This window comes from Phaethon aethereus, assembly GCF_964289735.1.
Source record: "Phaethon aethereus genome assembly, chromosome: 3".
NCBI lineage: Eukaryota > Metazoa > Chordata > Aves > Phaethontiformes > Phaethontidae > Phaethon > Phaethon aethereus.
This window is the reverse complement of record NC_138576.1, coordinates 105831686-105856010: the sequence shown is the minus strand read 5'-3', so window position 1 is coordinate 105856010 and position 24325 is coordinate 105831686. Positions and strand designations below refer to the sequence as shown.

Here is a 24325-nt window from a genome sequence, read left to right as displayed (position 1 = left end):
ATTGCGTTTCCTTCAGTCATCAGAGCACACAAGGTAGTAGTTTCAGACTGGCTGCAGATGCTGAAGGCTATTCTGGAAGAAAGGTTTTTTGAGAAGTTCCTGTGTTCTATGAGTGTATATATATATTTTTTCAGATTAGAAAGTGATCATTTGATTTTAGTATTCCATTAATTCCATCAAATTGTAGAAAGGTTTCCATTGGCTATTGGCATTTTATGGGAAGTTTATTGATTTACAATGTCATGTTCACTTCTTGAGAACATTTTTTCTCCTGATCATAGGCTGAATGTTGGACATGGATAATTCAATTATTTTGAAATGAGTGTCCTTTGCTGCATACTGATGGCTGGATTCAGCTGTCCTTGTTTGTATTTAATCTTCCTTGGGAAATCAAGCATTCTGAATAGTTCCAATTCCAAAGGTTTCTGATGAATTTTGCCTAGAATATATGCACTGATCAGATGCACAAAAGTGAATTATGTGTCATTTTCATAAGACAGTGGGACTTCCTTGCTGAAGTATCTGGTCTGTTGTCAGGACTGGAGAAGACGTAGACCTTAAAGATTAAAGAAGTAGTTTCCATGTGATATGATGTCTACCATTTCAAGCTCTTACACTTGGATATTCTGTTGTGTTCTTTAGAGGCACTCCAGTTGTGGGGTTGGGGGGTAGTTTAGCTGTAATAATATGTCTTTAATTACTGGTATAATTATACAATGCACACTCAAGTGCACTCTTCCGGAGCATTTAATCTTCCACATATCACAGACGAAAAATAATTTTCTTTGTTGCAGAAGCCATCTACTTCAAGATCACCTCTCAGAGGTTTACTCTCTAACATCCTGCACAACTTTAAAAATTCTGTTTCTATTATTCTCTTCTTAATGATCAGATTTTGATGTTTTCCTTGAAACTTTTACACTGAAAAAGGAAAACTTTACAGTGGGATTTTTGCACCTTCTGTCTCCTTCTCCCTTCACCTCTTCCAATGACTAATAGCAGCATCTTTTTTCTCCCTATAAGCTGAGCAGTTGAATAAGATTGAAGTCATACCTCTACTTCAGGGCTATTTTTTCAGGTTTTTAATGTAACAGCATTTCCTTTGTCTATCATCTAGTGAGGCAGCAGCTTCTTATTTCTTTGGGATTTTTATGCCCTCTCTTTCTTCTGAGAATTGTAAAAACTTGGTATTTCAAAGATTTTTCTGATGTTCCAAAGTACATCAGTTGTTTATAGTACCACAAAGAAACTTGAAATCTCTCTGATTTCTTGTAAACTTTTTTTTTAAAGTTAATGTGCATATTCACGTATATACTTAGGTAAAAAAATCCATCTAAAAGATGCACAACAGTGGAAAAAAATGCTTTTTTTAGCTTCAGGGTAGTAGTATCAATGTAGATATGGAAAAGGACCCAAACAACAATTTGGTGAAATAATGGAGTTGTTTTCCAAAGTTACAAAAGGAAAGATTCGGAAGATCTGGAAAGTCTCAGAACTGCTCATAGGCATGTGGTTCTTAGTGCAGTAACAAAGACATCTCTGTGACATCTAAAGTAGGTGTTGTGTTGAAAGAGAAATATGCTTTTACTAATCAGATACACTTGAATCATTTCAGAAAGGCACCTTGTCTAATTATTTTTTTTTACTTTGTTCTTTCTTAAGACTGTGCCTTACATGACTGCAGAATGAAGGAAACACATTTAACAGACACTCTTCTTTGGTTATTCTCTTGGTTTTACAAAATTGCTGCTTTCTGCATAGAACAGTCTATAGTGGGTAAAAAATAAAAAGCCTACAGCCCATTTCCTAATTACAAAACCAAACCAAAACAAAACTCTTGAGAAGTCATATGGGAGGAAAGAAAGAGAAAGAGAAGATCCAGGAACCTCTGCCAGTCATTCTGAGGGGATGATATATGGCTTAGCTTGTTTGCATGGAAAAAATGATTTTTCAGCTTCTCAGCAGAAACAGAAAATGAAGAATTTACAGCATGGGAAGAGGAATAGATGGGGAAAATGTTTGAATTAAAAAAAAACTGTAAAAATTGAGTGTTTTTTCTTCAACAAAAATTAAAAGCTGACTCATTTTATATCAGTTGAAATGATATGTTTCCTGGTTCAAGTGAGTGTGTTGTACTTTACTGGTAAAACAGGCTAAGAACCTACACTCAGCTACTGCTGCTGAGCTAACAAGGGATAATTCGCTGAATGGTGGCTATTTACTTCTTTGACCATATGACTCTATACTGAAAGAGCAGTGCTTAGTAGCTGTTGCCCCTCCAAAATAAAGAAATAAAAGCTCCCTGGTTCCCAGTTATAAGGTCACTCCTCTTTCCAGAAGTCGCAATTGCAACGTAGGCATTGACTAAAGTGAATTTTGATTTTTAACTGAGAACTGTAATGTCTGTCTTCCAGTTGTGATCTGGAGATGGATCTGTTTCAGTTTATATTTAAATAGTTTTTAGTTTTCAAAAGAGGCAGTAGGCAAAACCTCCAGAGGGGGCTTACATTTAAAATTGCATATGATTTGCAGCTCTTTGCAGTTGTCCTGCACTGTTGTTAGTATTTCAGATAATCACTGGTTCTTTTCTGTTTCACAACAGGGATATTCATTGTCAATGTGCCTTTGGAATACAACATCTTACTAAATGCAAGCAGTCCCGCTCTACTGGTGAAGCCAGTAGGTCGCACACATTTTGCTTTTGTCGATGGACTAGATCCCTACACCCTGTATGAGATAAGAATACAAGCATGCCAGAATGGTAAGATGATTTTAAAAACCTCACCTCTGTGACTGGAAGGGAATGGAGATTTTCCAAATAGATTCAACTCAGCAAAACAGATAAAATCCTATTTCTACATTGGAGTCAAATGTTTACCTAGTAAAAAGAAAGCCTAGCACTAAATGAAGCATTAAATATTTCTCCATGTTATATCATTAATATTTTAAATGGAAATTTTAAAAATGTATTTTAGGTAATATGTGCCATTTTATTGAAAGGTCTGCACAAATAGCTTAACAATTTTTGGAAATATGAATACAGAACAAAATAACTTCTGTAGCTGTTCACCAACAGGAAGTGGTAATCATAAAGACAAGAGAGAAGAGCCCAAATCTTACAAAATTCCTTGATTTTAACAGAAATTTTCAAAATTTTGTTGAAATAAGTCTTTCTAAAATGACACCTTGGAAACAATTCTCTTCTCACCTGCACTAGTGAAAATCAGGAATAATTCATCAGTGTAGTTGTGGTAATTTAAATGAGTATTTAATAATGGAATTAGGTGAACTGAGGCACCATTTTCATCAGGAGCTGCTTTACTTGATATTCATTTGCTTTTATTGTATCCTCTGTTATTTATGGTAGCTTACTTTAGAAATGCCTCCATCTCAAAGAAAAGTTTATGCTGATGGCAGATATATGGGCATTCTGGCACTGCCATCACAGCATGTCAGTGATGTCCAAACCAGCTACTCCTCAGATTTCTCTCAGAAATTCTCATTTTATCTTAAGTCTCTTGCACTGATACTTATCTTACTGGGCTGGAGACATTTTTGCACATTATGAAGACCATTATGGGATCCCAAAGAATTTTGTGTGGGCAGTGCAGCAATTCTGGCTAGAAAGACAGTGTTTGAAAGGACATTTAAATAATTTAACATGGAAAAGTATCCTTAACCAGTGAATATATTCTTTTATTTTTTGTTTTATCACAAATCATGAAGTGTTCTCTTGGTTTTTGCTTTCTTGAATGTTTTGCTGCTTTCATCCAGTAAATGTAGCCATTGTATGGTTCACTTGGAAAGGATGTAGTTTTTTTCTTGTATTTTGAATTTTTAAAATTACCCTTGTTGTTGAGGAAGAAGCTGTCATCACTAAGCAAACTTCTGGTTTTGCAGGTGGGTGTGGAGTGGGTGGTCAAACATATTTAAGAACGGCTGAAGCACCTCCTAGAGAATTGAGCCCACCTGTCATTAAAGCAATGGGATCTGCCCTCATAGAAGTGAAATGGACACCACCTGAGAAACCAAATGGCATCATTACTAACTACTTTATTCACAGGTAAATGTTTTTATCACCTCAGAGTCTTAGTCTTATTGAACTGATAATTCCATTATTCCTTGATATACTAGGAGGTGAAAAAACATGTAGAAATATATGGTAAAATATATATTACTTTTCAAAGGCTAAGGTAAGATGCTGTTCTATGGATGGACAAATTGAGAATGAGAGCTGAGACAAGAATCATATTCCTGATCTACAAATGACAAAAAGCAGGTGAAAATATATTTTAAAAAATTAAAAGGGCCAGACAAAAATTGAAAGATAGATACTTTCACTGTGTTTACCCAGACCACTAGGTACATTCTTCAGTCCTCTCAGATAAACAGTTGGAATTTTGGGATTGGAAAAGGAGTAATTCACCATCTCTGAGATTTTTAAAAGCAAAAAAAGTTATATAGGTTCCTAACATAGACCAGTTTTCCAAGATAAATTATGTTCCTGTTTGTAAGTAATCTGGAGCGTGATTACAGTGCAGCTCCATTTTATACAATCTTCCAATTAAATTACATTTATTTATGTTCCTTGGTATTTGTATTCAGCTGCCCTGTCTATGTAGTTCACTCCCTGTGAGGATCTTCACAAGCTCTGCATGAGGATTTTTCTATATAGATAGCTGTGTTTAGGGAAGTATCAAAGTAGCAGACCAATGACATCTGCTGTGCCCATTGACCCTTTTAAAAAAGCTTGCTGAAGGAACCTTCTTGAATAGCTTCAGAAAGTCAGAGAATATAAAACTCAAGCCATGTATCGGAGAGGAATTAAAACTCTGAAGTTCCTGGTTTTCCCAACTCTAAGTATGTGTGGCAAACACATGCTGGGCTGAGCCTAGCCTCCCACAAAGAGTTTGGCACATTTTGTTATATTAGAGCTGTGACTGAGAAGACACGGAATCGAGTTACCTTTTGGAATCAGCAGTGATAATTAATATAAATTCACTTTCCCTTAAACACATTAGTAGTCTCTAAAAATTCCTGCTCTCTTGAAATATCCTTTTGTTTGCTTTTTTTTTAATTGTCTGATCAAAAACCCCAGGTCCCTCCTCTGTATAAAGAGGAATAAAGTGTATGTTATAGCCCAAGACATGTCTTCACTTTGTTGGTTTTGTAAAGAAAGCTGATGATTACTGCTGCTATTCCATGGCAGCCATAGAAAGGGAAAACAGGAAATATAATGCAGAAAGCCTGCTTCAATGAAAAATACTGTAAATTGAATTTGACAGCATTTGATGGCATTTGATTATTCTAGTCACAGCCAAACAATGATATAAAGAGTAATATGAAACAGAATGTGTTACTGCCTAGCAGACTCAAAAGCAATAAACCTTCCTCCAATGTGACACAATCACTTCACAATCATAATTGTAGCCTGTTTGATACCTCTGAGTACAGCGGAAGGGCACTGACTGACATAGATACATTTTGTTTTTTATTTAAAGTGAAATGAAAATGGCGCACTGGGGCTCCAGATACAATCGTTATATTCACCTACATAGGCATGAATCACTTGGCAGTTATTTCAGCTGAAGTTTAAATGTGCTTAGACAACAACAATATCAAATCTTTCTCAGATAGCTGCAAAAAATCAGAAATGGGATGTAAGCACATAGTTCTTTTTCATTTTGTAGCCACACATAGGCTTACATTGTTATAGCAGCAAGACTGCAGTATTTCTATGGGAGGTTATGGCATGTAATTTCTTCTTCATCATATGCCTCTTCCTTACTGCATCATCACCAAAATAAATTAATTTAACTCAAAACCTGGAATACTTGGGGAGCTAGTGTGTGTGCAGATCTTTGTATTAAAATGGCAGGACTTGTGCTTTCCTCTAGAATCATAAAAGCACTTGCAAGTTTGCAGCCATTTTGTCAGAAACCAAAAAATTAAAATGTTAGTTTATGATAAAAGAGATGGTGACATTTTATGTTTGATTCATCTAGCAGTTTTAAGTACAGATCTGAGGCTTTTAAACTTTTCTGTCAAAGACCACAACTTAGAAGTGATTGTGAATGAGAAAAAAATCCAGTTCATGAGACAATCACCCAATCTACTTCTCTTCCCATTCATCATTACATAACAACCCTGTGACAACCACAGAAATTGCTAGTCTGGAAAAATAATATTATGGAAATAGGTGATGTATTTCTTGCTGTATTTTAATAAGATATAGGTCACATCAGCTAATGGAACTGCTCTCTGTTGACCACCAGCATGCACTGTGTAGGATGCACATGAGATGACTCTTAAAGAAATATTGCCTGTAAAATTATAAGTATTTGGTTCATATCTTCCTTAAGGGGGTGTCTGAATTTCTGTCAAAGTGTTTATGTCATGTTCGGTAAGATTATATTATTTAGAATAAATATGTGAGATTGTAATGCAGCTCTCATTTGTTGGGCAATCCTGATGGTGAAAATGCAGAAGAAAAATCAAAATCAAAGGCAATTTAAGACAGAGGACATGTCTCAGTGGCTGTTGACTGTTGTGACTTGCAGCACAGAGGCTTCTAGACTGACTCTTTATGATTAATTCTTTGCTTACCTTTATACCCTTAACCATGAGCTGCACCAAAGACAGCTTCCAAGGCACTCATATTAGTAGATGGTTTAATATAAGAATCCTTATGAATGGATATGTCATTGAGTATAAGAACTCCTGAAGGGTTTTATTTATATCTGTGATTGATATAATACCTAATGTAAACTAGCATATAATCTCAAATGCCTTTTGTTCACTTTTTTGCGCAAAAAAAAAAAAAAAAAAAAAATTAAGTCCATTAGTTTAGATTTGTTCAATCCCAGTGGTAAGCGAGGCTGCTTTGTTTATTTGGATGTGAAAATGTAGACAGGGAGCATTGTTGATGTTGCGTTTTTTCCCCCACATTTGAGAGTGTGATTCCCCAATCATTTGAATTTTACCCCAGGACTTCTCAGTGTTTCCAGAAATAACTACCATTCTGGTAAGGAAAAGAGCAAGCACTGCTAAAACATGTACTTTTGTTGCATGGTGAAAGGTAAACATGAAGAATAATTCTGGGTTGACCTGCAAGACCTCAGAGATTCATTGAGTCTCCTTCAAATAAGAAAGCTGAGGGGTGAGTGTTGCAGTTAGTGTTGCTGCAGTCCTCTGCATACAGCTCTATAGTCATCTGTCACAAAGAAGATTATATTCTCCTCTTTGTCATCTGGCTCAGATTGGCAGTGGGGCAGGGAGAATTTGCCCTTATAAAAATAACTGTATCTGAGCATCTTTAAAATGAATGTAAGCAGTAAATCAGACTATGCAGATTAAGAGACAGCTTCCAGCTCTTGGAAATGTTATTCTCCTTTGCAGCTCATTGTACATAAGAAACGCTTCCAGTTAAATGAGCAGTTGAATCTTAAATCTTAAGACGATTGAAATGATTACAGACTGTTCAACCACTTCTGTTCAAAGTTTATTCATACATGAAGATATTCTGGTTTTTAGCACTAGAGATGGAACCATTTACCTAACCATAAGTTTCATTCATTAAGTATTCAGCAGTAATAAGATCTAAATACTTAACCAGACTATATTGTACAGCTTTGCTTGTGGATGAGCTTACAGTTCGTGGCATATTTGATCTTTCAGTGTTAAAAAATATGTTTATCACAGAGTTTTGAAAATTTATAAAACATAAATTTGTGTATTCATTTAAGTGCCATACTGCTTGGTCAGACAAGATGTATTAAACGTGACTTTATTGAACTAAAAGACACTTTTACCTACAGAGATTTTGTAGGAATGTGTTTGAGTACACAGGGAAAAGACTATATTTTTAAGTGCAGGAGAAAGACATAGTAGTGATTCACCTTTCAGAATTAAGTCTTGCATTAAGTCAGTGAACAGCATCTAAGGGAGGGTGCAGCATAAGACTTCATTTACCATTACAATAGAGCATGGGGAAGTGTATTAAAAATAGCTGATTGAATTTTGGGGTCAATGGGAAATTTTGTACCTTAACTCTTCCAGACATTTTGTTGCAAGAGAGCGAATTGCTAGGGAATCTTTCCTGCCTCTTCTACCTACCATTCTTCACCTAGTTCTGCCAACCAATTCTCAGTATCAATACATCTTATAATTTGGCTATTTCACTACACTAGAAACATTGTACCATGATAGTTGTCTTTTTTTAAAATCACACTTTAACCCTTATAAACTAAACAGCGTCCATATAGCCTGCTTATCTCAGAGTTTAGTAAATATTCTTTAGCACCATATAAGAAAATAACGTATTCATGCATGCCTTATATATGCATATACACAAAGGATGAATAAACAGCTGTGTACACATGTGTATTCATTATATACTTCATATTTGCCTGTAAATACCTGGGTATGTATTATTACAAGGAGCTAAGATTGTCAGTTTTTAAAATTTTTTGCATTTTGTATTTTTAAAGTAATTCCTAGGGTTGATAGAATAAAATCTGACAGAATTCTGTGAAATACAAATTTTCGCTTGCCAAAGAAATGTTCTTCAGCTTCTGTGTGTGCATAGTGATAATGACACCCAGTAGTCAGACAAACTAATTTTACTTCTGCAAATTTGCCCTCCTTGCAATGGAAGTGGCAGATAATGTAATTTGGTCTTTGTTGTTGGCATGGAGGGTGAAAGTGCTTTTATATTCTGCAAAGGCCAATGTTCCTGTGAAGAGTAGGGGAAATAATACTTACATTCATGTGCAGTACAACACAGCCATCATTGAGTTTTATCACAATGTTTCAATGTATCCAACTTAATTTCACACAAACATTTTTATGTCAAATGAAAAAATAGATTTGATAACTCTTTTTTGAAAGTAATTGGTGGCCTTATTACAACTGTTGTAAATTATATACTAGATGAGACCACATCAGAAAGAGGCTGAGGATCATCTCTTATCTCCTCTGATACTCATAATACCATCAGGTCCAACACAAGCCGATCTGTATTAGGAATGCTATATATATGTGTATATATATATGTGTGTGTGTGTGCATACAGATATATATACATATGTACAAAAATAAAAACCCGTTGTGCCAAATGCCCATACAGTGATTTGTCTTCATATATCTTAAGTTTGCATTTTTAAACAAAAACAGCATTGGAAAAAATATGGAGTTTCTTACAGAAAGCACTACTTGTGATATTTTAATGAGTTTTTGTGGTGGAGCTGCAAATTCTGCTAAGTTCATGCACAAGGGATTACTTATTCCATTCACAAGAACAAATGGGATATTTATTGTGAGCAAACCAGAATTTAAAAGTGCATGGCTTTGGTTTTGAGGGCATGACAGAATATTTATCCCTGTTCACTAGGTAACATTTTTCTCAAGTAAATTGGTTGTAAGTTTTCCATAAATGAGGGATCCTGAGGTGAGCACCTCTGTAATTAGTTTGATTTTCAAAAATGTTGAAAACCTGCATCCATATTACAAATCAAGTCATTACTTGGCAACTACATATGGATTTAAAATTTCACATTCTAAATTCTGAACATCTCATATCTGATGTTGTTCTATCCTAAAGGGACAATATGCTGTTGTATTGCTACTCTGCTACTATGTACTGTCACAGCACTCTTGTTTGACATGTTTTATAGTACTCTTCTAGATAAAAGAGAACAATTAAATGATTGCCTCAAAAATCTCTTCTTCACTACTCACAAGCTAACACAAGTTCAGGGAAATGCTTTTAAGATGCAAAGATAGATAGGCAGTTTCTTGTGTGTGTGTAATATATAGGAAGAAGTTCTGTACTTTTCTGAGGTATAGGTTGAACTTAGAACTTCAGGATCTACTACCATAGCACTGTTAAAGTTATTTTCAATTTTAAACACATTGCCTTTGATTTAATTTCAGACGTCCTGTGGGCAGTCAAGAAGAGCTGCTTTTGTTCATCTGGGCTGAAGGAGCTTTGGAATTTATTGATGCGTCCGATGCTCTACAGCCTTTTACTCTCTATGAATATCGTGTCAGAGCTCAAAATGCTGTGGGCTCAGTGGACAGCCCATGGGCTTCAACCCAAACTCTGGAGGCTTCCCCATGGGGCATGGGAGCCCCTTGGGCACAAGCAACAAGTGCATACTCAGTGCGGTTGAACTGGACCCAGCCTGTCTCTCCCAATGGTGTTATATCTCTGTATCGAGTAGTCTATCAAGAAAAACGCAGCGATCCTACATTTAGCATCCCAGCTGTTACAGCACTAACCGTAATGGTAAGAACTGGACCACAAAACCAGTTTTAAGTTGTTTTTACTCTGCTTTGATTTCTGTGGTATTTTAAAATCTCATTTAACACTGATTGGAAAAGGGGCGTTTTCGAATTGGCAGTAGTTCGCTTGGTTTAAATTTTGTGTTTGGCCCAATGCAGACTGAAACATTTTACATTAGTATCTAATTCCTGGTAGAGGCAAGTAGGTTACTCGAAAGCATAGATGGATCATGTCTGGAGGAATTAAGCACGTCCATCTAACTTCATCAGCCTCACTCTGAAAATACTGTCCTGAGCTTTTTGTCCAACTGTCGAAATAGTTTCACAGGTTCTGCACAAAGAACAACAAAATCAGTCCTCCTTGTATATAATTCTAGTTTTGTAATTCAGTTGGAAGCACAAAGTGAATGAATTAATTAGTAATTACATAATTCATATATGCAACACATTTGCATGTTCCCCTCATAATTCATCACTAATAAAAGCAGATCTACTTTCACTTTCATTACATGTACTTAAATTAGAATGTTACTTTGCCCTGCTAACATGTCTTACCCTTCAAGAGACTTTCCAAATATGAATGTCTGTAAATATTATGTTTCTATTCAGTATGTGGAGGGGTAGACTCAGGAAAGGGCAGATGGTTTTGTGAATTGACTAACAATGTTATGTAAATCAGTGACAGAAGTGGTTATGATTTGTGCAGTTACCACTGCTCCTCCCATCTATATATATTACATTCTAGTCTTTCTATGGAAGGGCAGCTTATAGATAGTTGAACTGAACTATTGTATATTAGGACAGCTGCTGTACTTGGTTGTCTTCTGAAAATATGTTTTAGAAAATGTTTAAGGAGGTTGTAATAAACTTGGGTTTCCTCAGCAGTGCCACCTCAATTTCGTAAACCTAGAATTTTCCCTAAATTATATCCATAGGCCATGTTTGTATTGAATAACACCAGAAAACCCCTAAGTATCTGTTTGACATTCAAGTAGAATAAAGAGCTTTCTCTGGAATACCCAATAGTAACCTTTAAGTAACTCCCTCAGACAAATCTTGACATGACAAGGTGGGAGAAGTTTCCAGCTTAGTAATCTTACGTGCTCTTGTGATCATATGGTTCCAAAGCAGTTTTGTGTCTAGCTTCCTGGGCTAAGTTTGTAATACATCTTGTTCTGAAAGATAAAGCAGGTTCTGATAGAATAGGAGTATGTACTTTTGGCTTCTGAAGTAGCTGCATTCGCATTGTACAGTATGCTAGGTTTTAAAAAGTAGATTGGGATTTTAAAGTTATTGAACTTCGGAAGCACTTTGGTACTTAGCTCCCTTAACTTGTTTTAAAAAAAAATAATGACAATCATAATTGTGATGGGACACCTAAGATTTCAAAACGAGCGAAATGACAGGGCTTCTTCTGATACTCTGCTTCAGCATGCAATGTGTTGCTGAGCATCGGAATTGACCTGGCTGGTCATGCATTGCAATGTCTTCTAAGCATGCCAACAACAATAGAAAATGTCCAAGATGGTTGTATTGTGGGTAATAAAACCTACCAAAATGGTCTTTTAACTAACGTTGCCACAGTGTGCTTCTTTAACAGCATTAGTTAAAAGCCTTTTAAATTAACAAGCTATTATTTACTGAATTAGTATTTTCGTGGCTCCAAAATCCTTTATTTTCCCCAAACACTCTCCTGAATCAAAATGACGTCCTGGCAGCATATGTATAGCTGTTCTACTAGTGTTGCAGCAAAGCTGACTTGCATGTTTTTCTACTGTCCTTTGTCATTGTGAACATTTATTGATTATTATTTTTGCTACTGCATGTTTTTTCTACTGTCCTTTGTCAGGACTATTATTTTTGCTACCCTTTTTTACTCGTAAATATTTTACTACCCTTTGGGTAGAAATCTTTCTGCACAGATCTTCCATCAGTTGCACTGACTTTAAGCTGTTGCAACTACGTTAACTCAATAGAGTTGTTGCTGATTTAAACCAAGGAGCTGAGATCTGAATCCTACCTCTTCTGAATATAGCAGAACAACCAAAGCTTTGAATCAAAGTTATTGACATAAAGTGCACGGAGTCCTGTTACCAAAGATATCTTCAGGAGGTCAGATCAATTATGCCAGCAGGCAAAAATCTGGACACCAACTTTCAAAGTTATAACCCCTTAAAAATAGAGTTTTATCATGAAATTGCTGATATACCCTTAACTGTAGCTTTGTGAATGAGACACTTTAATTAAAATGTAATTTTATTGAAGGAACTCGCATTCCAATGATTAAACTTCTGCCTCTTTAAAATATAGCTTTCAAGGGTACTAGGCTAAATCATTTAATCTCCTAAAGCATCTCTATTGGAGCTCCCTCGTGGGATACGCCATTAGTCATTCTCTCACACAAGCTTCCATGTTACAAGCAAGACTTAAAGTATTAAGCGAGCAATGAGTTCGGTCCTTTATTTAATCTGTTAGACTCCATTCTTATCCCATTAGATTATTCCAGAAAAAAAGCAGTGCTAGAATCACAGTAGCCAATCCCACCCTTGCTCTTGTCGGTTGCACCCTGGTTGCCTGCCACAAGACATAAAGCTTGACCAAAACCTAAAGTAGAAATATAATCCTTGTGACACTGCAGGATACAAATTAGGCTCTTGCTAATGCCCCTGTGGACTGTTCTAATTTGACAGCTTCGTTTCCATCCATTTCCGGAGCCAAATGAGAAGCATCTTCTGGGTTTTCAAACCATTTGACAGACCTATCCACTCTACCTTCCCAAAATACAGCTATTCACTCCCCAGTTAAGGTGCATTAATCTGCATTTGAATTAGTGTGTCAAAGGTATGGCTGTCCAGTACCTTAAGTTTATCACTGACCCCTTGAAATTTTATGCTGCCTATGTAGATAAAAGTGAGAAGTCCATACTGAGAGCAAAAGCTGCTGCCAGTCAAATGAAAGGATGATCTCCCTGCACCGTTAGAAGCAAGCGAAGTACACGTGAGCCATTTTGATGCTTTGCTGCTAAAAAGGAGTGTCACCCATTTCCCTAGCTTGTTTGGCCAGGAGTGTAGTGACAGATGTTACGTGACAGCAAGTTAAACTGACATTCTGGTTTATTTGCAGAGCAAAGTCAAGTCAAGACTGGTTACAGCAGTACAAGTGTCTCCTGCAATGTCTTCCCAGTTCCTTTTAACCCTCTAAAGCAAGAATGATATTTAGTGCCTTATTGACAGCATTAACGTGAGACAGATGTGTTTATAGGGGAATGGATTGACAGTAAGTTCTCATTTACAGAAATCTGCATGAAGTGACTAGATTGTCAAAGCAACTTCTTACTCTTGTGAACGTAGGGCTTAAGCTTGTGAACATAGGACCCAGAGCTGCTTTCATTATGAAGCCAGGACCTGACAAATGGCATCAGAGCTCTTTAACTGTTGTATTCCAAATGTTGCTGTGAGATAAAACTGTGGGTAAGTTTGGACTTTTCCTTGGTAGACGTTCTTGCTGGAAAACTCCATGTAAAATATATTATATCCAATATAATCTTAAGTGGCCAGTATTGCCAGATACACACACCTCCTATGCAGGATTTTACAGATATCTGGAATCTTGCATCCAGAGTTAGTTCCTTTCTATTCATCACATTCAGAAATACTTAATACATCTGTGTGTGATCCTTCATTTCTGTTTCCTCATATAGACCAGTGAACATTCGGCAGTGTTAGAGATGAGATACCATGTAGTTATTAACTTCCTCATACATAACATTATTCTGTAACGCAGTGTGCAGGACTGTATATGACAACATCCTTATAAAAGGAATGGAGATCATAGCACAAGAATAAGAAAAAATATGCCAAAGAGAGGGACTGGTGAAACCTTTTTATTTATGCCTATTTCAGATGCCTGGGAATGGACTGCACCCTAAAAAAACACGATGAGAGTAAATGGAGGAATCCCTGTACATGCCATAAATTTGGAAGATGTGCTACTTAACAAAGAATGAAAGCTGTAAACAGCAGTGGAGGGCAAAAGTTAATTAGGCTACTGTGCTGCTGTAAGTGAGTGGAAAGTAGCCACAACCAGAATCAAGATGGCTGCTCAGCAGTGCCCTAGTACAGCCAAAAGATCATATCCTTAGCTCTGCAAGGGCTTATGGGTTAGGGGGAAATCATACACAGATGACTAATTTTTTTATGGTTCACAGCCGATCAAAGTGAAATTCAGCAGCTGTTCAGGACAAGTGACCACTCTAACGGCTGTAATATAACCTGCTAAATAGAGAGGGAATTGCATGAGAGCAAGAGGTTAGCTGTGATTATCGGCAGGTGAGTGCTTTATTGAAGTTGAAAGACCATTAACATTGATGGAGTAATTATTTCAACTTGAAAGTAATTACCTTGATGGGTGATAACTTCTCCAGTGTTCCCAGATTTGATTGGACCAAACAATTGTGAACTCTTGAAGCCTAGAAAAATATTACAACAATACTGCAATGTTTAAATTACTGAAACCACTGTTAGAGTCTTTTAATTATGCCTAACAGTAAAAAGATTTTAACTTACAACAACCGGTGACCTCTCATGTATAGAGACATTTGCTTTCTAATTTCAATGAAATGACCCACACCTACTACGTGTGTGCTGTATGTGACGGGTTTGCAAATGAATCATTTGATTTAAATGCAGTTTTTAAGATTCAAAGCCTCGTTAGCACAGTTTTCAGGAAGGGCTTGTGCTGGAATTGCTGTAATTGTTTTATTTGCCAGGAAAGCCCAATAATATAAAATGCTTCCTGTGTTTTAATCTCTAGACCTGTTAAGCTTACACAGGATGAATACAGGACAAGTACTCCTTCACATTGAAGGCTGCTAAAAAAAGCAAGTGTGTGAGGCAAGCTGTGTCTCACAGATTCTGTTGTTTCCATGCTGCTGCAGAATATGCTGGATTTGGCACTACAGCGCTATTTAAATAAGCATTTGGATTGGCACTACGATGCCCCTCCAGAAACTGATTAAGTGCTTCAGTAAGCCCCACCTATCAAGACAGACATGTAGAATTGCCTAATTAGAGCAGAAAGGATGAAATGGATTGTTGCAGGACTTTGATAATTTTGAAGTATTGTGGTAATAGAACTGGATGAGAATGGTGAGAGAGAAAGGGAGAGACTTCAGCTCTTCTATTTATACCATCCTTGCTGTAAGTGGCCTTGTGTAAAGCCACTTCAGTGTCTTCTGGATGCTTTCTGCAGCCACAGAGACATAACTTTAGACCCTGCTGGAACTCTGCCAAGAATGAAAGAATCCTTGCGAGTTAGGATGCGTGGTAGCATGGAAGGGTTTATCTGGTGTATGTGAGGTCTTAATATGTTGTCAGGCAACTCTTGATTTGAATTAGTGAAGGTTACAGCAAAGGAATTTATTTCATTACATTTTTTTCTTGAATATTTTCTCCCTAATTCAGTGTGCAACGTGAAGTTAACATAACTTTGCCCTTCGATAAATTTTTGAACCAGCAGTAAAAACACAGATAGGGGTTATGTCTGCCCATGCCTAATCGCACACTCTAGATTGACTAGACCAGAGTGCCTGGATCAATAGGTAATTTTTTCTACAAATAAATTAATTACCTGTTTGGAAATATCTGGTGTATTTTATCCTTGGGTTTCTCCTTGTGCAAGATCCAGTTTTCACTAATTCCAGAGGTCTTTTCTGATTCTACACATGTAGAATTAGGTCTTTTGAGGGATATTTACAATGTCTGACTTCAGGCATCTAACCTGCTTAGGAGCATGAATGTTGTCTATAGACCATGAAACCTCCAGAACATATAAGGCATGGACATTTAGCATCCTTGGGCTGCAACTGTTCACATGAGACTGCTTTTCTCTAGTGCACTTGTGTACCACTAGTGGCATGTGTCAGTCAAAAGAAGGTGGCTGATTTTAAGCTGATGAATCAGCTGGTCTTTCCTAACCCACACAATGGGATTATGCAGGTTGGCAGATGGTACCCTCTGACACAAAGATGGTGGTGGGCAGCAGTCTGGAAGTGGTAACCTTTTGAGTTTGTGCACCTGCAATCATAAGAGAATAGGTGACCATATGACAAAGCCTAAAGGTAGATGCCTAAAATGAGATTGTATAAATGTTCCGTATGCTGTTCCTCTGTATATGTTTCATATTTATGCCTTTCCCTACAATGTTTTTCCGTAAGTCTTGAATTTCAGTTGTAAGAATAAGATTAAGCTAATCAGGCACTGTAGAAAAACACCATTGACAGGTGTTTTCTAATTTGTAAGAACAAAATAAACAAAACAGAAACCTCCCCAAACCTTCACCTTATTAAGTGTAATTTGATAGGAAGATATAATATGAGGGACATTCTTCCTTTTGTGCCATGTTATGTGTGAACTGCACTAAATGTGCTTTAAAAACAAGGTTTTGGTAAGCTACAGATGCCTTTTCATACATAAGTAGAGAATAAAAATGGAGAAGGAGGCATAAATTTCTTGGGTAATATGTACAGCTGTTTTTCAAATTAGATATCTGTTTAAAAACGCTTAATTGGATTTGACTTGATTTTAATTCACATTTAACCAATGTTCTTAAGCGGATATATCAGGCAACTCCAAGAAAACTCTCTTTGTTGGTAAAGTCATAGGGCAGCTTCCTAAAATCCCCAGGGTCATGCCCAACAGCTACAGATACAGGAATTCTTCAGCTGGTAATTAGAAAGGCCATTCCCCACCTCCCCATCCCATCCTCCTGCCCCACTCCTCTCCACAGATAAAGTCTCGTATTCAAGTTGGCTGAGAAGTAATGTCATATGTTTATATTTCATAGGGAATTTTAACAAGCAGTGTCTAATTTTAATAAACAGGGCCTCTTTTTAAAAAAAGCAAGAGCAAGCCATATGACTCATGGGGATTGGTAATATAAGATAGAGCCTTGTACCACTGGGGACTCCATTTGAATCTAATCCAGGTCTACAGTCACCAAAGTCATTCTCATCAAACAGCCGTTGGGTGTCCTACACAAGATAAGTTTAGTATTCTCAGCTGACCTCCTGTCCTTTCTCTTTACTGCTCCCTTTTGAATCCATTCCCATCACTCAGCTTCACAGCATCATTCAAGCTCATCTCCCCTATGCTAGTTGCAGTTTCCCATTTTCTGCCTGCCAAGTGACCTCTCTCTCCTCTCCTTTCAGACTTTACAAAAAGCACTGGAATGCGTACATAATCTTGCCACACTCTTTTTTTAGGGGGCAAGAGCCTAATTCCTGCACAGTGCTAAAACATGAGTTTATCAACAGAAAACTCCTTGGGACTGGGAATGGGTGTCCGTCTGTTAATTTACAGCACTATATAAATATTATTTTTCAGACTATAATAGCAATTATGGTGAATAAGGGCCAGATGGCTTCTGTATCTAGAAAGCAGAATGGCAGTGTATTTTTAATAGCCTTAAATGTTACTTTTTGACAGGAAGCTAATATTAAATTCTGTGTTATAGTTCCCTGTTAGGTGGGTATGGTTCTGAGTTTTGGTTTTTGTTAAAGTAATTACTAATGTCATGCCTGGATACTTTTGCCCACTAAAGCCTTGTTCTGTTGTGGGGTCTTTGTTGTTGTGCTTTTTTTTTTTTTAAGGATGATTATTGATCTCTTGCTGAGCTGAGATTTCAGTTTTATGCCAGATAGTTTGATTAATGGGTTGGTTTCTGTAAGTGGACTGAATGGGGATAGGAAGCACAAGCCACTCATGCCGCCAACCCTAACTCCGTCAAGACGCATAGCTCATTATGAAACAGTTATCAAGTATACATGAAAAATTAATTGGGCTCAGTTTGATTCTGAAAAGGATCAGCTTTCTACTTGGCGGTCCCTCCAATCTTTCCAGATGTTGCATGCTAGCCCCTCGAGAAGCAGCAAAGGGAGATGTATTAATACATTGTATTGATTAGATCAAGACCCCTGACAGTTATTTGTAGAGATACCATCTGGCTGCTGTTCGAATTCCTTCACCAAAAACAGGACGTGACATGTTATTAATCTCAACTCTCTAAGTATAGACAGTTGCCTTTTCTGCTAAACCGCATTTTACCATTCCGTAGGAGATGGAGGCAGACCTGAAGGGTGCTGAAATTAAGGTTATTACACAAATTGAGCCATATGGTCCAAATATTTCAGCAAGAAAATTGCCAGGCAATAAAAATTGCTCCTGCCTTCCTAATGGTGTAAATTACAGTTTAACCATGGCTCTAATGATGTCCTTCTGCCGCGCTTAACTACTGTTACATGAAGGACATTGTTTTAAAAATATAAAAAACAAGTAAATGCCAGCAGCGTGTTTTACAATCTGTTAGTGTGTCATTAAGAACACTGTCAGAATTACATAAACATAATGGCAGGCAACCTAGCATACAAAAGAACGAGTATGGAAATAGAAAGTGTCTTGAAAACTCCTTTAGCTCTGTAATGTCAAGAGCCCTTTCCCTTCTGGAACTTTTCCAGTATGGGAAAACGTGGATGCTTATTTATTCCAGTTCTCACACAGGCTCTGATGGAGATTTTAGAAAAAGAGAAAAACCCACTGAATATTCCAATGCGTTTTGAACAGGTGACAATGGAAGGGTGTAAATTTACTATCACGTTATACTGTACCTGTATATAGTTAACTGTGTATGAAAAAGGAATCCAAAATGTGACTCTCTTTTCAAACTGAAGCTTTGTTTTTATTCTTTTGGCTCATTATGGGACTTTCTGTTGTTTTTCAGACTGTTTGGAGAATTGCAGGGTATTAAAATGGTTTCAGAGCTCAAAAACTCTGTGAATTTTACTAACAGAGTTAGCAATCCAAAAAATTTGTTTATTAAAAATAGCTGTAACTTATTTGTTATTAAAAACAAAATGAAAGTAGTTATCCAGTCAGCAGATGCATTACTGACTGAAATTAAATTGTAAATAAATGGAATAATTAGTCAATGAAATTTCGTTTCAAAAACACTCATCCAGCTATTCAGTTTGTAAAGGAAAAACTCTGAGATGGCCAGACAAAGAGGAAAAATCACATAAGTTTATAATATATGCTATTTGGAATACTGAGTTTGACCACTTCTACTTTAAACCATGTACAGATTTTAATAGTTCCTCTGTGCCAGACCTTTTGGTAAAATAACCTAGCACAGCCATGTTACCAGCTTGGGATCTGGCTGACTGGGCACACATCAGTGCTTCAGGGGACGTGCACTTGGAACGGTCTGTACCAGCTTGGTAGAAGTGGCTGCTGGAAACCAAGGGGTCCTGCGCCCCACCACTGCCACCCCTCCCTCCCTTGGACCGCATCGCTCTGTGTCAGCTGAGCAGGCAGAGCTGCTGCATCCCCTGCCCATGCACCTCTGAAGACAGAAACTTCCACACCATTGCAAGGGCACCCAATTCCTGCTGGATCTTCATGCTGGTGGAAATGCGTTTTGAAGATGTTGAAAACACCACTGAGCAATGATGATCAGACAAATGGAAGGAGGGAGATTGAGAGTTAGCTGACTGGGTTAGCTGGTTGGTGAATGAGCTGACAGGCAGCTCTTGCATTTGGCATCAAACTTAGCACAGTTTCTGAATCATGTGAAGATCTCATTTGTGTGTGAACAGGGAAAAGACGACAGGCAACTTCTAGTCTTCAGAAATTTAAATTGAGCCCAAACCAGACAGTTAATCAGAGTCAATAAAGTTCAAAACAGTCTTTATATGTGTCCTTCCAGCTTCTCAGTACCAGTATGAAATGAAAGCAACCAAAACATAAGTATTTCATAGTTGGTTGGTTGGTTGGTTTCCAAAGAAAAGGAAGGCAGAAAGTAGTAGACTCTTGTGAGGATGCAAGGGAGTAGTTTACATACATGTAATCTGTATTAGAGCGGAAAGAAAGTCCAGATTATGAATTTATCCCATCACAAACTACAAGTATTTCCCTTGGCACCTTGAACTTTGTATCTGACCAAAGTCACAGAAGCGCATGGCCAATGGGACCCAGAATATCTGGTTGTATTGTATTCTCCTTTCGTGCACCCATAATAGATTAATTTTATTGCTTAACTGTAAAAACTGTATGGTATTTTTAAATGTGTTTCTTTTGCATTCATCAGATAAAAATTCCTCAGTCTTTAGAGAGAGAGAGAGATTGGTAATGGTGTCCCTCAAACCAGCATCTGACAGGCTGTAAGATTTGGAAAGGATATGCTCATTGAACTGCTTTATGAGTGCCAAGAAAAACAATGAGCATGAAGAGGTTTCTACCTGTGAAGTGGAGGGCTTGCTGGAAGAACCCCTGCCAAAATTGCTACCCGATTCAGAGAAATTTTTCGCACTCAATTAGCAGGTGCCATGTTACAGCCTTTAGGGCAACAAACATCATTTGTTATACCTCTGGTAACTGCAGGCTGCTTTACTCCCTCCACCAAAACTATGGAAACTGTTTCCTCCTTCCTTCCTTTTCCCTTCACAAGCCCTCCTTTCTAAGAGCATATTTAGAGACTATGATGAATGACATAAGGAGTAGGAATTAATTCCTATCCTGAAGGTCTAGTAGAAAATAACTTCTGCCTTTTTCAGATTTTTGTTAGGAACTTGTTCCTACTCCAAGATACTTTATGGATCCTGCAGTCCTTACAACAGGCACGCTCTGCTTCAGTCAGGTATTGTCCTTTAAAGCTTTTATATTACTGAGGCCTGTGTGGTTATGCAAACAAGACCTTAGGAGACAAATACACACTTACATGTCCACTTAAGGCAACCTATGACTGGTGTAAGAGCAGCAGGTGAACCTGCAGCACAGCATCTTCCATGAAGCTCTTTGGCTTTGCAACTGTAGGATGTCTTTTTTAAACTAATCCATGGCTGCTCCACCTTCTTTCTTTATGTAATACACGTCTTCTAAATACTTCTGTGCCAACACCACCCTAACATAGACAATGTTACTGCTGAGACATGGTCCGCCTCAATGAGACACCTGGAGTGTGTGTTGTCTGTGTGCCAAAAGGACTCTGAGGAGTCATGTATTCACAAGAGAGAGATGAACAGAGGTCCCAGTATCTATTTAACCTACTGGAGCATACAGCAAATCATTACTCATTTTGCTTCTGAATTTTGCTCCAGATATTTTTCCAAGTCCGTTTGCTGCAGGTTTGAATGCACCGATTCTTTTTTCCCCTCCAGTGCAGAGTTCCTAGCCTGAGCCAAATCCTCCATGCAGTGTGGAGATGCTACTCTAGTGCAAAAAAGGCACTAAGTTTACAATTGTCCCATAAGTCAGAATTGTAAGTGCAGATTTCATATAGCAAAAGAAGTAAGGGAAGTGGACTCCTTGCAGTGATAAAGTTTCAGTATTTTTGCTATAAAGAAAACTTTACTCTTCACAAACAAAATGAATTAAATTTTGCAGAGCTCTTCTATTTCAACAGGCTTTAAAAAAGAATTAATGAGAAGTCTGGAAGACATCTTTTCCAAGAGGAGGTGAAGTATTGTTCTTGTCATTATGGCATCATAAAATTATTTTTTATTCTTTTCTCTTCAGGGTTGCAAGACAGATGATAATTTAGATTTTCTGTAATGCTAGCCTACGCTAGAAATGCTAGACCCGTGATGTACCTATAGATCATGAGATTTATGCTACAGTTGTAGCTTAAGACAGTGACATATTTAAGTGCTGTGCTTAATGTTACTTGAAAGTCCTGGTGTAGAAAGACTGAATAGAGACCCTAAGAGCAAATGAAAAGAAAAACATCACCTTTTCCACTAGGTAACACAATATTTTGAGCTCTAGTTGCTTTGATGTCAAATGCAATGCCCCCTTTGAGGACAGAGCTGAGAACATGTGGCTTTTAATAATGGACATTACTGAGACAAAAATTTGCAACTGATCCTTAGCATACTGCTTTTTTCCATCTTTCTGGCCCTGCACAGAAGCATCACAACACGTTCAATTGCTTTGTTAACAAACCCCTGTAAAGATATTTGATTTGAGGTTGTCAATGGAAAATTTAAACCACACTGATTTGAGTAACATCCATGTTGACCTGTGCATGGAAATCAGGAGTCAGTGATGCTTGCTTCAATATTATGGGTTAATTAAACCCAATCCCTGTTCTGGTTGAATGCTATCTACATACACCATTCAGTTTTGTTCTTCTAGGCATGAAGATGCAGGAGCCTTGAGAAGGCAATAGGAAGCTTCAGCTGATTTTGAAGTACTTTGAAACAGCTGCAGTTTAACTTCTGAAGCATCAATAGTTTTCTGTTTCACCTTAAGAAAAAAGGCAGAATTCACCTGTATGGTCTGTTGCTGATTGAAAATGTTGTCACTGGCTTCTTGGCTTTTTGAGTCTGAAGTGAATTTAAGCAAAAGTCACAGCTCTGAATTCTAAAAACTTACTTTAGATGGCCAATGTAGGCTAGTCTGTCTAATCTGTCTTGAGAGAGAGTGAGGCTCCTCTGATGGGCTATTCAAAACAGAAGTTAAACATAAACATCTGACTTTCCCTTTGGAGGGACCACCCTTCCTCTGCACAGAGTATAGAGAGTAACTGAGGACAATAGCCACACAAGTTTTGTGTCTGAATGTAGGAGCTCTGACTATTTCCCATAGTGCCTATCTTCATCTTTGAGCACTTGAATACATTTACAAGTCTGGCCCAAAATGACTAAATTGTAGTAATTTCTTTTTCAATTGCTCATTTATAACATGCATACATGCAGCTAATCAATAGATGAGACAGTGAAACTAGTGGATTTACAAGTTAATATGCTGGAGTCAATAATGTGCTGTAAAGACATTTTCAATTCTGAAACCAGCACAATTTGGTTTGTACTAAGCCTAACTATATACCTGTTGACTTAGTGATCTATTTTAATTCCCCAAGTAACTTAAATGTCCAAGGAAAATACAGAATCTGAACTAAACTTGTTATGCTTCAGTAGTTTTCAAGTAATAATTCGCTATTAACATCTTTCATCTCTCCTCTAGCTAGTGCAAGTCACAAGCAGCTCAGACTTTCTTCTCTTTTGGCAGGAGCTTTGCACTGAGAAGTCCAAGCCACACTAGAAAGGACTAATGAATGTGTAACCACATAAAAAGACATGATTAAAGATTCTGTTTTAGTTACACGTTAAGGTTTGAAAGCAAAGCTGCTTTTCCTGTTCACACTGCATCAGATTTAGCTGTCTACTTTTCTGTGTATGTATATGAATTTAGTGTTGGTCTGACAGCACAGAAAATGGGAATGGGCAGTCTGCAGACACTGCTTCATATGCTGTGTCAAGGTGAGTTTCTCCTCAGCAATGTGCCTTAAGAGGCTTAAGCTAGAGGGAATTGTATCCATATGATCCTAGGAGGATCCAGTTGTATACGTATGATCCTAGGAGGATCTGGAAGTTTATCCATCCACTGTGTTCACTTGGTTTCAATACATTAAAACTGCAAGCAGCTTCTCTTCCAGTTACTCTACCAAACTCTATAATCACTCTTTCTTCCCCTTTTCTTGGTGTCGAGTTGATTCTGAGCCTTCGTATGGCAAGACATAGTTGCTAAGGGACACAACAATATATGATTTAATCTTTATTTGACCTCATTATTTTCATCAACAGTGCAGCCCATAGCACCTGCAATGGGAAAACAAGATTTTTGTTCCTCTTACCATCATGTGACACAGGGGTTTTTCCGGCTACTTGTTGAGGCTTTCCGCTAGCTTATACAATTTGTAGATGCAGGGATCACCGGTAGCAATCTCCTGCTCCAAACTTGGGGGAACATCCTGCAAGTTCTGGAAGGAAGGTGTCAGATCTCTGCTGAACCTGTCAGTATTCCGGTGGGAAGTTGTGCTTTTGCTGAGGAATATGTCCCCAGAGTGTACACCTAAATACATATCTAGTCAAAATCCCCTGCTAATGTTCAGAAGAGAGGATGAACTTTCCTCCAGCTACAGAAGAGAGAGAGGGCATCCCTACCTGCATAAGCAGTGTGCTTCTGGCCGCCTTCTAAGAGTGATGGCT

The 24325-nt window shown here is 37.6% G+C and overlaps 1 protein-coding gene across 1 annotated transcript in view; it reads left to right on the top strand.

The window, feature by feature from the left end:
• USH2A (usherin) overlaps nucleotides 1-24325 on the top strand; it is a gene marked incomplete at its 3' end in the record, with an annotated part of 396540 nt that overhangs the window by 332588 nt on the left and 39627 nt on the right. Inside the window, exons 58-60 of the mRNA XM_081997162.1 lie at nucleotides 2603-2761; nucleotides 3901-4063; nucleotides 9934-10288. Of these exons, the coding sequence (XP_081853288.1) occupies nucleotides 2603-2761; nucleotides 3901-4063; nucleotides 9934-10288 (677 nt within the window). The remainder of the gene's footprint in view (nucleotides 1-2602; nucleotides 2762-3900; nucleotides 4064-9933; nucleotides 10289-24325) is intronic.